This window comes from Octopus bimaculoides, chromosome 4, assembly GCF_046866305.1.
Source record: "Octopus bimaculoides isolate indiv1 chromosome 4, ASM4686630v1, whole genome shotgun sequence".
Classification (NCBI taxonomy): Eukaryota; Metazoa; Mollusca; class Cephalopoda; order Octopoda; family Octopodidae; genus Octopus; species Octopus bimaculoides.
This window is the reverse complement of record NC_142931.1, coordinates 140,515,079-140,531,706: the sequence shown is the minus strand read 5'-3', so window position 1 is coordinate 140,531,706 and position 16,628 is coordinate 140,515,079. Positions and strand designations below refer to the sequence as shown.

At 34.8% G+C, this 16,628-nt stretch overlaps 1 protein-coding gene across 2 annotated transcripts; it reads right to left on the bottom strand.

Moving 5' to 3' along the window:
- Positions 1–2,423: 2,423 nt before the first annotated feature.
- LOC106872742 (uncharacterized) lies at positions 2,424–9,511 on the bottom strand. 2 transcript variants are annotated; one of them, XM_014919831.3, is made up of 2 exons: positions 9,332–9,511; positions 2,424–3,664 (listed from the first exon to the last, which is right to left on the bottom strand). In XM_014919831.3, exon 2 carries the CDS (start codon positions 3,629–3,631, stop codon positions 3,065–3,067), a length of 567 nt encoding a protein of 188 aa, XP_014775317.1. In that variant the 5' UTR covers positions 3,632–3,664; positions 9,332–9,511; the 3' UTR covers positions 2,424–3,064. The 2 variants fall into 2 exon arrangements, with proteins under 2 accessions (XP_014775317.1, XP_014775326.1); XM_014919840.3 differs by having other exon boundaries at positions 9,337–9,511.
- Positions 9,512–16,628: the final 7,117 nt, after the last annotated feature.

The following is a 16,628-nucleotide window of genomic DNA, read 5'->3' as shown; positions in this document are numbered from 1 at the left end:
ATGACTCATAAAATGAATAGGTAGATCTTTCATAACCTTCAGCTGAAATAAAGGATGTATGTCTTCCTGTAGAGACAGGTGTTAGAAAATTTGTTGGAACTAGACTTCACTCGATGTTCAGGAGTCTGAGACTAGCTGCCAAGGAGAGAAATGATGTTGCCAGAAAATTGTTAGAAGCAGCTGAGAAAGCATTCCATTACATCTAGCTCCAGGGACAAAAGACAAAGTAGTGCAGCAAAATCGAGCATTGAAGATGATAGAAACATCTGAGAAGAGTCGTAACATCTTACTCAAGAAATCTTGTGCTGTTGGCCGGGAGTTTTGCCGCCTACATCGCTGGATGGTTTCAGGCAAATCTGGTGCTGCGGCAGAAGGGAGAGGAACACCTACAGAGCTGTTTCACCGTCTGATGAGACATTGCCACTTACATTTGGAGATGGAATACAGCAGCATCCTCAGTATACAAAAGTGTTTACCTTAAAAGCCTCATAATCTACTCCGCCACAATTTGCTTTCGAGATCTTTCTTTATTTCCTCCAATGTATTTATATATATATATATATATATGTGTGTGTGTGTGTGTGTGTGTGTGTGTGCGTGCGTGAGTGGGGGGGGGGGGTTATTTCTTTACTACTCACAAGGGGCTACACACAGAGGGGACAAACAAGGACAGACAAACGGATTAAGTCGATTATATCGACCCCAGTGCGTAACTGGTACTTATTTAATCGACCCCGAAAGGATGAAAGGCAAAGTCGACATCGGCGGAATTTGAACTCAGAACGTAGTGGCAGACGAAATACCGCTAAGCATTTCGTCCGGCGTGCTAACGTTTCTGCCAACTCGCCGCCTTATTGTGTGTATACGTGTGTGTGTGTGTGTGTGTGTGTGTGTGTGTGTGTGTGTGTGTGTGTGTGTGTGTATTATACAGAATGAGATAACAAAGCCTAGGCTGTGAGGAGTTTTCAGGTCATTTATAAAGAAATAATTTTATATCTGTTTCTGGGATATTATGGATATCCCCTCATGAGAGACGGTGTGAGAAAATATTTCAGTTCGAACTATTGTGGAAAAGGAGGAGATAAGGAATATAGAGGGAAATAAGAGAATGAAAGTAGAAATAAGATACATAAAGATATTGTAGATGCAGTTTCATTATTCGAGGAAAGTGGTGAATAGAAGTGGTAAACTAGTCTCCTGTACATGGTTTATAAGTTCCATAAACAGTTCATGTTTAGTCATTTCATATATATATATATATATATATATATATATATATATATATATATATATATATATATATATATATATATATATATATATATATATATACATATATATGTTTCTTCCGTATTTATTTATATCTTTATATGTATGTGTGTGCATAGATCTGTATATTCTTTGTAATTACGTTTGTCTTTTACCTCTTTCTTGTTTTCGTCATTGGACCGCGACCATGCTGGGGCACTGCCTTAAAGGGCTTATTTGAACAAATCGACTCCAATAGTTAATTTTCAGATCTTAGACTTATTCTGTCAGCTACTTTTTCTTGTACCACAAAATTACGGGGACGTAAACAAAGTGGAAAACAAATAGAATCACACACACATACATGCACACACACAAACACACGTATATGTTTGCGTGTGTGTGTGTGTGTACGTGTGTATGTATGTATATATATATATATATATATATATATATATATATATATATAGATAGATAGATAGATAGATAGATAGATAGATAGATAGATAGATAGATAGATAGATTGATAGATAGATAGATAGATAGATAGATAGATAGATAGATCAGTGAGCGTGTGTGTGTGTATACATATATGTGTAATTATATTAGTTTCCCGCCGCTTGGAACCGATGTTAGTTTGCTTACTTCTCCGTACATTAGCGGTTCGGCAAAAAGAAGCTGATAGACTAAGTTACAGAATTTTAAAAAAATTAGTATTAGGATCAATTTGTTCGACTAAACGCTTTAAAATGATGTCTCAGCATAGCCACATTTCAATAACTAAAACAAGTGAATGATAGAAGATAAAAGTTAAACGTAATCCGGGAATATACAGATAAACACACACGCACATTTATAACGATCGTTAGAAGAAATAACAAGGAACTCAATAATAGCTTATCGCGGAGGAGAATATGAGACTATATATATATATATCAGGCATGTGCCGTCAGTAATTACTCAGGGTAAGCAGTTGGTGATGTTTATGTAGTAAAACACACAAGAAAAAAAAATAATAATAAGCGAAACACAGACGTGCGACTGAGTTGGAGACAGATTTACTTGTGCCTTTATAGAGCGTAAAGAAAACGTTGTTGTAGGAATGAACGCAGTATGTGTATTACAGCAGTACTATGCGTAGCTTTAATACTGAGATTGAAAGGCAGGGGCGAATTTACAAAAAGATAAAATATTTTGCGTTTTATGCATAGTAGTCAGAACAACCTTCATAGATTTATTGAATTATGTGCATATTTTGCCATAAAAGGAAACTTACTATCGATCTATTTTATTCAGGGTAGGCACTGCCTACCCAAGCGGTACATCCCTGATATATATATATATATATATATATATATATATATATATATATATATATATATATATATATATATATATATATATGTATGTATATATATATATATACGCGATGGGCTTCCATGCAGTTTCCGTCGGCCAAATTCATTCACATGACATAGCTCAGCCCGGATCTATATTAGCAGACACTCGCCCAAGTTACGGCGCAATGGGGATGAATTTGAGACCATGTGGTTGTAAAGCGAGCGTCTTAACAATACAGCCATTACTGCGCTTATACTTTTGTAATGATGTCGACATAGCTGGTTGGTCGTACTAAATAGCCATTGGATGTTGCATTTATTTACGTACATTTTGATATGTGCAGCAGTTCAAGCATAAGTGTATGTATGTGCTTATGTCCAAGCAAATTTGTATATGCGTGTATGTTTTTGTTAGTATATGAGTATCCATGTGAGTGTGTGCGTCTATGCGAATGTCTGACTATTACATAATATTCTCAACGAACACGGGTGAGTCTGTTTGAAAGATTTGAAAAAAACTTGAACCGTTTCTGAACATTGTCTTCAAAGTTGTGTTTCTGGGAAGCTTTCTCGAGATATGCAATCACTTTGTGATGCTTGTGATGTCGAGCATAAGCGATCGGTTTATCCTTGAAGCTATCTTCGGCAGATATATCTGCTTTACGAGACACGAGAAATTCAACGATTTGCGGATCACCTCTATACGCTGCTATATGCAACAACGTGCAGTTACCTGGGATTCCGTCAGTCGATTCACCTAATTGACTGTTGATACTTATTCCAGAATCTAGGACCTTTTCTACTAGTTCTTTATTGCCTCGTAAAACGCAGGCATGTGCAAAGGTCCAACCATGAATATTATGCGTGAAAATATTTTTGGCCGTGAGAGGTTGATATTTAATGATGTTATTAACATTCCTTAAAAGGTTATTTTCTTTCAAATGCAGCTGCTGAAGCAAATTTATAGCAATTCTATCTATTCTGCAATCATCTGGAAATGGTGATGAGGGGTCGGAAGTATCAGATTCCATGTAATAAGGCATGCAGTTTTGTAAGTAGATATATTATGGTAAAACCTGAAATAAAACAAAAAAATTCATTTGTGAATAATGCAACTAGGAAGGTTTATATATGTAAATGAATAACTCACGCATGCATACATACACACACATTGATATATACATACTTACATGATAGCCGTCCACCATACTTACATGGTGACCGAGAAAGACCATTGCTGACCTTTAGGAACATTGTGCACTCTAGGACTAATTAATATTATGGATTTGAACATAGCCGTTGCTGGCTAATGAGCTCTGCTCTTGACAAGCATACTCGTCTGCAAACATTACAAACCAAGCTTTCCCCATTCAGTGCGCTTTCGAGCAGCACGCTTAAGTTCTTCATGCTGGATACGTGCTCTCTCAAAAGTGTCGACCCCCTCCTTAACCTGCTTCCTCCATCTGTGGCGATGACAGGCATGGTTCTTCCAGTCAGTCTCCTGCAAATCAGAGGCCTTTAATGAGGACTTGACACAGTCCTTAAATCGCAGCTTTGGTTTCTGCCGGGATCTTTTTCCATTCACAAGTTCCTCATATATCTTCTGTTTAGGGATCCCACTATCCTTCATTCTAATAAGGTGTCTAGTCCAACGTAACCGGTGCTTGTGCACCATCGCCTCAATACTCAAGATATCAACTGTCCTCAGGACTCGTGTGTCTGGAGTTTTTAAGGTCCAGCCAACATTCAGAATGTGTGTGAGACATCTCTGATGAAAGCGTTCAAGGTCTCTTACTTGACGTATGTAAAAGGTCCATGTCTCACGTGCGTAAAGGAACGATGTCAATACACATGCACGGTGCACAGCAATTTTTGTTTGTTTTGTGATGCCATACTGGGACCAGATACGAGACTGAAGAGACCAGAAGGAATCAGTTGCTCTCTGCAGCCTGAAAGACATTTCATCATATATACATACGGACATACATACATACATACATACATACATACATACATACATAGAAGAATTTTTCTTGTACATTCGGACAAGAAAAAATACGCTGCACAACTAACTCGAGAGAAGAAATTCTTCATATAGATGCAATCAGGGTGTAAACGCACCACTGAGGGCATGCATTTCTACGTCCTTACACTTCATCAGCTGCGTATGCCCTGTCGTTATCCATGTCCACTAAGAGCAATAATATTTGAGTAGCAAATGGTACACTTGTAGATGTGCGAAGGGCTTTAACAAGCTGGAATAAATTAGAGGCTCACGTAGTAGCGTCGAATATATTCTGACGAGAACGATCAGATCTCAGTGCCAGTGAATGGCGGCACGGTATACAGAGCTAATGAATAGTAGTGATACGCATGCTGAAGCGCATGCGTCCTGTAATCTGGTATCGTCATTTTTGGTTTATCAGTATGTTTATAGACATACTGTCTAGAAGGAGAATTACTTCTCTCGAGACTACCCGTACGAATATATAGCTCCGTGCTGACCAAAGCCTTGTGAGTGGATTTGGTAGACGGAAACTGAAAGAATTCCTTCGTATGTCTGTAAATATATATATATATATATATATATATATATATATATATATATATATATATATATATATACATTAGAAAAGGGAATGATAAATCAGCAGTAATTATATCATGGTGGGAAGGTAGAGAAAGTTTTGGTAATATTGGATGTTGATTAAAGACAGAGAGAAATGTAAGGTTAAAAATTTAAAAAAAATTTAAGTTATTCTAAAAAACCAAATAAAAGTAAAAAGCAAATAAAATAAAAATAAAATAAATAGCAAATAAAATAAAAATAAAATCGTTATCTTAAAAAGCAAATAAAATAAAATAAAATAAAATTGAAGGCCAAATATAATTTTAAACTAAATTAAATTTGTAGAATTTTAAAAAATTAAACTTTAAAAATCAAGGATTAAAATTAAGATCAAACAATTAAAAATTAAAGCATTAGAATTTACGAATACTCGCCCCCTCCCCCGCTATTTTTCCTCCTCCTTCCTTTCTTCCTTTCTTTGTTTCATTTCCCTTTAGTCCTTCTTTTCCAAGTCATCACTTTTCTTCCTATTTCCCTTTTACCTCTCTCCCACTCATCTTATAGTTGTTGTCTCTCTTCGCCCCATTCCCATGACCGTACCATTTTATCAGTGTTCGGTTTGGTTATAACCAGAAATAACTCCGACCAATTTTCGGGATTAATTTTCTCGCTCATTCAATTTTTCTCAACCCGATCAATGACCGATTGAGTAAACCTATTAATAACGAACCTATAATGAATACTGGAAGTCAAAATTACAACAATATTAAAAAACAAATTGTTATGATCATTAAGTCTCACATGTACACACGCATGCACATGCACACATAGATAGATAGATAGACAGATACATACATACATACATACATACATACATACATACATACATACATACATAGAATTAGATCGAATAACAAGGCAGCATTATTAGTAATGCTTCAGCACCATAATAATAATCATCAACATAGTTACCTTGTTCCCTTTCGTTTCAATACTTCAACAATAATTTATATAAAAAATAATTTAAAAAAAAACAGAAATGGATCAAGGACACTATCAGCTGTTGCCTTCCATTTCAAAGGTTAGTCGTCTTATCTAAACATATATATTTATCTGTTTAGATAGTATACTTGATCGCGAACGGGAAGTGATCGGATGTCTTGTGCGGTTTCTTCAACATCATAAGATTAAATTTGTTCAAGATTACTGTTCAAACACATCAAATATCTATTAATTCTCTGTTTAGTTGATAGAGCTGAAATTAATGCTTTAATTTTTTGCCACGAGGGCAGCTTGGGGAAGGTGTTCAACTGGTACTTGTTTTATCAACCGCGAAAGATGAGAGGATGAAACGCAAAGTCGACCTCGGTGGAATCTGAACTCAGAACGTAGTGACGGGCGAAATACCGCTCTAAGAATTTCGTCCAGCGTGTTAACGATTGTTTTCTACTCTAGGCCCAAGGCCCGAAATTTTGGGAGACAGGGCCAGTCAATTAGAACAACCACAGTACGTAACTAGTATTTAATTTATAGACCCCGAAAAGATGAAAGGCAAAGTCGACCTCGGTGGCATTTGAACTCAGAATATAATGATGGGCAAAATAACGCTAAGCATTTCGTTCAGCGTGCTAACGTTTCTGCCAGCTCGCCATCTTAGAGTTGAGCTTAATATTAAAGTGAAAATAAATGAGTTAGATGTATACATACTTACAATGTCACTGACACATACTCGCACTCGCACATTCAGAAGTGCATACACACATACGAGCATACTTAATACACATATATATTGTTTAGCCTGTGTCTATTGTATAAGAAACCATAGGTACTGCACTTTGGTGTCTTATGCAATAGCCTCGGGGACTGTGGGACTGAAATGGAAACCATTCAGATTATTGATATAAATGCACACACACACACACACACACACACACACACACAAATATATGTTTGTGTGTGTGTGTGTGTGTACGACGCGCTTCTGTCAGTTTCCGTCTGCCAAATCCATTCACAAGGCTTTGGTCGGACCAGAGCTATAGTAGAAGACCACCACCTCCGACCAAAGATGCTACTCAGTGGGACTGAACGCCACACCTTGCTTTTGTATACATTCGCTGCTTTCTTCCAAGGAATCTAATGCTCTTAGATTAGTTTTTCCTTGGGGCTGGCCAGATTGGAGCAATCTTGAGTATAACCAGCCGAAACTGCAAGGATAATCTGGAACTCGACTGAGGAAAGAAAACTCCGAATGACCCGTCCTTGTTTTCTTTGTATCGTCTGTCTGGATGTTTTGCGTTCTTGTCCTATTTTATATACACACAGACACACACACACACACACACACACACACACACACACACACACACACACACACACACACACACACACACACATATATATATATATATATATATATGTATAAAGCACGATTTATTCGTGATCAGAAGCGTTCGTAAACCGAGGTTCTACTGCATATCGTTTACTCATTTACTGCTCCGTTATTGGTAAGATCAACAAAAGTTACTCCATCGAGTGAGAGAAGATTAGGTGTATGCTTTACAGAGTAATCCATATGATATAAATCTATTTTAATGTGTCATAATTTTCGTCTTAATGTTGAGAGCTATAACACAACGAAATGGCATTTTGCTAACATGCCTGTTATATGTGTAATATGAATTTGTGGTGTAAATCCACGTCGTGAATTCTAACAAAATATAATACATTAAAATAAACTTATAACATGAATTACTCATTAAAGAATGTACTTATATGCGCATCTTATGTTGGCTTGAATTTCAATACTGCATATAAATACATACAAATATATGCACTTGTATATATGTGAGTGTGCGTGTGTGTGTGCATATATATATGGTTGAGAGAGATGGTATACAAAAGCACGTGGTTGGATGTATAAAAGAATGCAAAAACTAGCGTAGAGATGACGCAATATCGGTGAAGAAATATGAGAAATTTGAAAAGAGAATACGAAACCGGTTATTTCTCCAAAAGCAATGTCCTTACACACAAAATTTCCTAACATTTTTCTAACATGATGATTTAAATATAATCTTTAACCATATAATACAAGTGTTCCGTGGTTTTTCATTCTATTTTCTCTTATCTCTCTCTCTCTCTCTCTCTCTCTCTATATATATATATATATATATATATATATATATATATACTTTATTTAAAAGCAGCAGAAATATAACAAAAGACTGTTACACGTAGTTTCACGTTCTCGTTCCGATGAACGGGAACGTGAAACTACGAGTAACAGTCTTTTGTAATATTTCTGCTACTTTTAAATAAAGCATATTACTCTACCTCTGGTATTTGAGTACTCTTTTTCCCACCTTGTTGCACATTTATATGCTTACTCCGGTATATATATATATATATATATATATATATATAATTGTATGTATGTATAGTACTTAAATTCAAGTCATCTTAAGGTGGCCGTATGCAACAAAACAGTTTCCTATTGCACAAAATTATTAATTTTAAAGATGTATGCAATACACATACAGAAATATATATGCACGCATACACCTTCATATAAGGCTACATAAATCAAAATACTTGTATATATGTGTATGTATGTGTGTGTGTATATATATATGTGTGTGTGTGTGTGTGTGTGTGTGTGTATATATGTGTGTGTGTGTGTATACATATATATATGTATATACAAAGATATAATTTATATGTATGTAAATATAAATATATCTACATGCATGTGTGTATATAAATATATATATATATATATATCTATTTATACGTATATATGTATATATAATATATATACACATATATGTATGCATATTTTTGCATATATATGTATATATATATGTACATATACTTACGTATATATTTATTCATGAATATATGTACGTGTGTGTATATACATTCATATATATATATATATATATATATATATATATATATATATATATATATATATATATATATATATATATATATATATATATGCGTATGTGTGTGTGTATATATGTATATATGTATGTATACATATCTCTCTCTCTCTCTCTCTCTCTATATATATATATATATATATATATATATATATATTGTAACTCATGTTTGTATTAAAAATGTTTCATCATTTTATAAACATATTTGTCAAATGTTTTGAATAACATACCTTACCAATTTCAGTTAAATGAAACGAAGAGCTACTGTATATGCCTCTTTCTCTTTCTCAAACTTGAAGCAAACTAATTAATCCACTGCTGTTTGTAAATGCTGCTTATTCGCGACCTTCCAGCCACTCCTTTCATCAACCTTCTCGTGATAATGTTCTCACTCTCTTATCGAAAGTTTCTTTTATCTGGCGTTTATGTAATCCGGTGATAATTAATAACGATTATTCACCAACCTATTTATTCCTTTCTACATTAGGTACAAGGCCAAAAAAAATTTCACAAGAGTGGGCTAGTCAATTACATGAACCCTAGAGATTGACTGATAATCATTTCATCGACCTCGAAATGATGAAAGGCAAAGTCCATTTCGGCGTAATTTAAACTCAGAATGCCTTGGCAATACTGCTTTCAAATTTTGAAACACTGCTACATACAGGTTAACTTAACGCTTTGCCCAGTATGCTAATAATTCTGCCGGTTCGCCACTTTAAGCTAACCTATATATTGGAAAATATATTTAAGGCGGCGAGCTGGCAGAAATGTTAGTGCGCCGGGTGAAATGCTTAGCGGTATTTCGTCTGCCGTTACGTTCTGAGTTCAAATTCCGCTGAGGACGACTTTGCCTTTCATCCTTTCGGGGTCGATAAATAAAGTACCAGTTACGCACTGGGTTGATGTAATCGACTTAATATCTTTATCTGTCCTTGTTTGGCCCTTCTATGTTTAGCCCCTTGTGGGCAATAAAGAAATATATATATATATTGGAAAATATATCTACTTATAAGCAAAATCGGTGATTGCAAAATCCCAAGAAGAGATCTGAGTAGTAACTATACTAACAAGTAAAGTCAATCGCCACATGAAAGTGGCCTTTTATGTTAACTACTAGTTTAACCGAAAACCAGCTGACAGAAGATCTACCTGTGGTTAAACTAATAGTAACATATAACAGTCACTTTCATGTGGCGATTAACTTTACTTGTTAGTATAGTTACTACTCTGATCTATTCTTGAGATTTTACAACTAACTCGTTTGCTTGTTGCAAATCAGTGACCGACGGTCGCTTTGTTTACGATATATTGCTGGCTGGAGCGGACCCTGGCTATTGCTCCAGCAGCCAGTTGCTCGAAACTGAATCAGTCTCGCGATGCTGTTGTCTGCTACAGGATGGTTTCGCTCTCTTTGCTAGCGATATATATCGGGTGCAGCGCTGCACCGATAACCAGCTAGCGGATTTCTGCCTGGGGTTAAACTAGTAGTAACATGGAACAGCCACTTGGATGTGGTGATTACCTTTACTTATTTACTTACTAGCAAAGGCACCCGGTGTTGCCCGGGAATAAAATTGTTCTTTATATATTGGAAGAAAAAAGCAAAATATGTTGTATAGAAATTTTTTATTCTGAATTCAATTTATTCTTTAATTAAGAAATCAATTCTGAATTCAATTTATTCTTCAGCTGGGAAATCAATTCTGAATTTATAGTACAAATAATAATAATAATAAACAAAATATGTGATCATATATACGGTGTTGTTCTGGAAGAAGTTTAGGTTCATGTTCATTCATAAATGCAGCCAAATCTGTGATGTCATAATTTGTCTCTCTTGCCATGTCTCTTGAAGTTAAACCATTAATTTGATGGTTTGCTTTTGGCAGTCCAGAGCCAGACCCTGGCAAACTTTTGCCTCCCATGGCCAAAACTTGATCCTCAATTTCAGCTTGGTTAAAAATTGTTTCAGAAAACTGAATATTGATATCTGAGTTTGCTTGTTGAACTGCATACTTTAAATCCTCAGCCCTGTCCTCATGATGTTTAATCCAAAGCTGAAGGGGACTACCAAGTTGACACATGTTCAGTGCAATTGCACAAAGGTTACGGAGTTTCCTTGGAGAATCTGATACCGACGCTTCAGTCAATGCAAGGTTCCAATACTCATCATTTTCTAAAAAAAAAAAAACTTGATAGCGTGCTTCCCTATATGTTTCACACACTTGACCCTTTACCCTCCTCGAATCTTGGAATGATTTGGGACCACGTATTTCATGCAAAAGGAAGCTGTAAGTAATAGCATTCTGCTTAGCTTAAGGGGACACTGTGAACTCTTGTAAGAGCGTCAGTCCGTTTTCTGTTGTGCCATTGAAAGTTTCTCTGGGAGTAATACTTGGGTAAATGTGGGTAAAGGAGTTTTCTGGCATTTTCATCTACACGACTTAAAAAAGGCAGTAAAAACAGTTTCTTTTGGAGAAAGTGCTTGTTGCAAGGCTGTTTGTTTTGTAAAGATAACCCTGAGGCCATTCTCTAGATGGACACCCAGATGAATGTTGGCTGGGTGCCTCTCATGAATGGGAAAATTGAAGATGCGCCAAAAAGCCTCTTAGGTACTGTTGTATCTTCCTCTGTCATACTGTGCATCCTCGTCATTTTTATTTATCTGTTGACTGCTATTCTGCATAATAATGTATGTTGCAGCATCTAAACCATTGTTTATATATTTGCAAACATACTTTATAGAGTTAACAGAGTAGCAGAATTCAGCATTGACTCTGGCTACCTTTACTCGTCTTTGCTTCACTGTAGAGTACTGATCATCTACATCTACTTCGTATCCTCCCGTAGAGAGAGAGAGAACATCGTTCTGGGAAACTTTTTTTTAAAATTGAATTGGGGATTAAATCAAAAACTGATTTACGTGAGTATCTTCACAAGATTAATTGAAATAAATGACGATTGTGGAATGCCCACGCACGCACACAAACACACACATACAGCATCAAATAACAGATGAAATGGACGTGTGTGTATGTGTGTGTGTGTATGTGTGTGTGTATGTGTGTGTGTGTGTGTGTGTGAGAGAGAGAAGGAGTGTGTTGTCATGTATACGTACATACATAAATAGCATACATGGTTTTTGTATGTATATGTGCATATGTGTGTGCGTGTGAGAGAGAGAAAGAGAGAGTGCCTCTTAGACATCAATATCTCTCCATGTGTCACACACACGCTCACACACACGCACACACACATACAGGCAAAACATATATCTAAGCATATGTATTTATGTATGTACGTATACATGAGAACACAACCCTTGACTGACTCTCTCACACACAAACACACACACATACATAAATGTATACAATCGTACACAAAAAACACACGTGTACGCGTGACTGACTTGTGTGGGTGAGAGAAAGAGAGAGAGAGGGAGAGATAGAGGGAGAGGGAGAGATAGAGGGAGAGGGAGAGAGAGTATATTGCAAATAATAAATGAAATAAATATGAAATGAAAAAATCGTATAAATCAAAGCTCGTTAAAAACTATCTTGTACCGAATATTTAAATTTGTGAATGTAGTAAATATTTCTTTCAGTAATTTATTTTAGACAGTTCAGTTAATATATAAATACATGTGTAAAGTATTAGTAATTTCTAGAATAGAAAATGAAGAGTAAATTCTTACAGCTGTTTCAGCCAAGAAGTCACAGTACCCCATGTCATTTCCATCTTTTCAGTGTATTGTAAATCTGTAGATAAAATTAGGGTAGTTGTGTATAACTCTAGACTTCATCAGAGTTTTTTAAGATAGTTCAACAAGTTCATAGGGTTAATTTATGCATATATAAATATATACATAAATATATATATATATATATATATATATATATATATATATATATATATATATATATATATATCGGCATTTGTGTATTTACTGCCGAATTAGGTAAACCGCAAGTACGCGGTAAATTTGGAAAATTAGATATTCGAATATGAACCATGCTATTTGACTCGTATCTCGAATGTTGTCTGGTCATTCTGCTGAGGATAGTCCGACCTTTTGTGAGATATATAATTTTTATCTTACTAAAATTGACTTGAAACCATGGTACAGAACATAGATCGGTAAATGTTTTTATTTTTCATTCCCTTTCGAAATTATCCCTACTTTTTGTGGTATGTAGTCTTGCTGCTATTTCTAGCGGGTTAGATGTCCTATTACAGGCATCTCTGTATTTTAAATGAATAATGCATAGTCTATTGACTGTTTTTTTTTTACCCTCGCTAGACCACTGGTGGTAAAATAAAATTTCTAAAATTTTTTTTGCTACCCTGTATTTTATTAATAATGATAAAAAAATTTTTTTGGTTAATTTCTGATTTAAAAATCGGCATTTGTGTATTTACTGCCGAATTAGGTAAACCGCAAGTACGCGGTAAATTTGGAAAATTAGATATTCGAATATGAACCATGCTATTTGACTCGTATCTCGAATGTTGTCTGGTCATTCTGCTGAGGATAGTCCGACCTTTTGTGAGATATATAATTTTTATCTTACTAAAATTGACTTGAAACCATGGTACAGAATATAGATCGGTAAATGTTTTTATTTTTCATTCCCTTTCGAAATTATCCCTACTTTTTGTGGTATGTAGTCTTGCTGCTATTTCTAGCGGGTTAGATGTCCTATTACAGGCATCTCTGTATTTTAAATGAAATATATATATATATATATATATATATATATATATATATATATATATATATATATATATATATATGTATATATATATTCTTGAACTATCTTAAAAAGCTCCCTGACGAAGCCTAGAGTCATACCCAAGCACCCAAATTTTATCAGATTTACAGATTTACAATACACTGAAAAGATTGAAATAACATATGGGGTACTGTGACCTCTTGGCTGAAACAGCTGTAAGAATCTTCTCTTCTTTCTCTATTCTAGCAATTACTAATATTTTACACATGTATTCATATATTAACTGAACTGTTTAAAATAAATAAATAGACATAATATAATGTCTAACAACTGATGAATACTACCTCTGGATTACCTCCATTTTCTTCTTGCCATAGACGTAAATATATATTTTCGTCGGTTGTGGCGAACCCTGCTGTATTCTTTCACCACAACTTTCTCTCACTCTTTCTTCCTGTTTCTGTTGTACCTGTATTTCAAAGGGCCAGCTTTGTCACACTCTGTGTCACGCTGAATCTCCCTGAGAACTACGTTAACGGTGTACGGGACTGTGGAGTGCTCAGCCACTTGCACGTTTATTTCACGAGCAGGCTGTTCCATTGATCGGATCAACTGGAACCCTCGTTGTCGTAAGCGACGGAGTGCCACGACATTTTATGCAAATGTAAATATAGTTGTGTATTGATTTACTATAGAGTATATTAATGTATTATATTTAAAGTATTATATATAAAGTCAATTAGTTACATATTATAGGTTCAAATTTCGAGATGATAAATTCTAGGTATTTATTTAATGAATAATATATATCTTGTGAATATATGTATCAGCAAAAATAATTTGTTACTGAATTGTTTATTCTTTATTTTCATATAAACATTAATAGTTTATTCTTTATTTTACAACTTTGATAATGAGTGGTGAAAAAATTGCAGCTGGAGCCACTTTAAACAACCTGTGGAAAAATGAGGACTGAGTACAAGTACAGCAGCAAAATTAATTAATGATATGGAAGGCTCAGTAATTGTCAATGAACGTGCTGCATAAAACTAGTCCAATTCAAGTAAGGGGATACCAACCCCGAAGACAAACCAAGGTCAGTGAGATATTCTGTCGTGGAAGATGAAGCTTTACTTGAAATTCTTGAAAAACAGCGAGCATAAGCTCTCGTACATTGTCGGCAAAATACCCTGTCGTTGACGTTGAAATTCCGATGAAGGAACCTTGGATTTAGGTAAGAAACCGGTTCTTTCTTTATTGGCAAGAAATCTTGAAATAAACTGAATAATGAGATACATACATACATACATACATACATACATACATACATACATACATTCATTCATACATATACAAGGGGGTGCAAAAGTAGGTATACAGATATGAAAAAGAAAACACGTACAATACTCAGTTATTGTTATAAAAAAAAATTAAAAGTTACGATAAAAGTATTACTATAGTTATGTATTATTATTATTATTATTATTATTATTATTATTATTATTATTATTATTATTATTATTATTATTGTTGTTATTATTATTATTATTATTAATGACACTGAAAATATCGAAAATGAGGCTAACTAATTTAATGTGTTAATAATTTTAATGAATTAAATATTTTGACAAAATATGTTACTGTATACCTACTTTTTCACTCCCCTGTATACATACACACATATTCATACACACACATGTATATATATATATATATATATATATATATATATATATATATATATATATATATATATATATATATATACATAATATACGACGGTGAAATTATATTTAAGCTGTTTGCATCTTGAAGAAGAAACAATATATATATTTCCGCTTTTGTGTGATCTCTTGTGGTTTTAGCCAGATTTTTCTTCGCCTTTACTAAATAATGTTCCAGGTATAATGCAGGTTTTTAGGTGCAGTACATTGAATAGTACGCAAATTGCAAAGAATTATGCAAGCTCTTTAGCTCTGAGTCTAAGAAGAAAAAGAAAATTTATGACGAAGTTCATATCGGTGTAATTTCGGAAGAGACGAAACACCAAACTTTGTTAATATGCAAATTCTCTTATTCCACTAGTGCAAGACATATATGTGAATTATCAACGATATAAATAGCATCTTTTGCCTTTAGTTTCACATTAAGAGGAGTGGCTGTGTGGTTAGTGGCTTGCTTACCAACCACATGGTTCCGGGTTCAGTCTCACTGCGTGGTACCTCTTCTAGTTTCGGGCTGACCAAAGCCTTTTGAATGGATTTGGTAGACGGAACTTGAAAAAAACCTATCGTATATATATATATATATATACATATATATATATATATATATATATATATATATATACATACACATATATATATATGTGTGTGTGTGTGAGAGAGAGAGTGTGTGTGTGTGTGTGTGTGTATGCGCGTCTGTGTTTGTGTGTGTGTGTGTGTGTGTGCGCGCGCGTGTGTGTGTGTCTGTGTTTGTGTGTGTGTGTGTGTGTGTGTGCCTGTGTTTGTTCCCCCACCATAGCTTGACAACCGATGTTGGCGTGTTTATGTCCCCGTAAATTAGCAGTGCGGCAAAAGAGACCGATAGACCCCAGGACCTACAAAGAATAAGTCTTGGGGGTTGATTTGTTCGACTAAAGGCGGTGCTCCAGCATGGCCGCAGTGAAATGACTGAGACAAATAAAAGAATAAAAGAATATATAATAAATAGCAATATATATATATATATATATAGAACATACAGCACGCGTCAGAAATAACGCCCTTTCTTACTTGTACAATTGTTATAG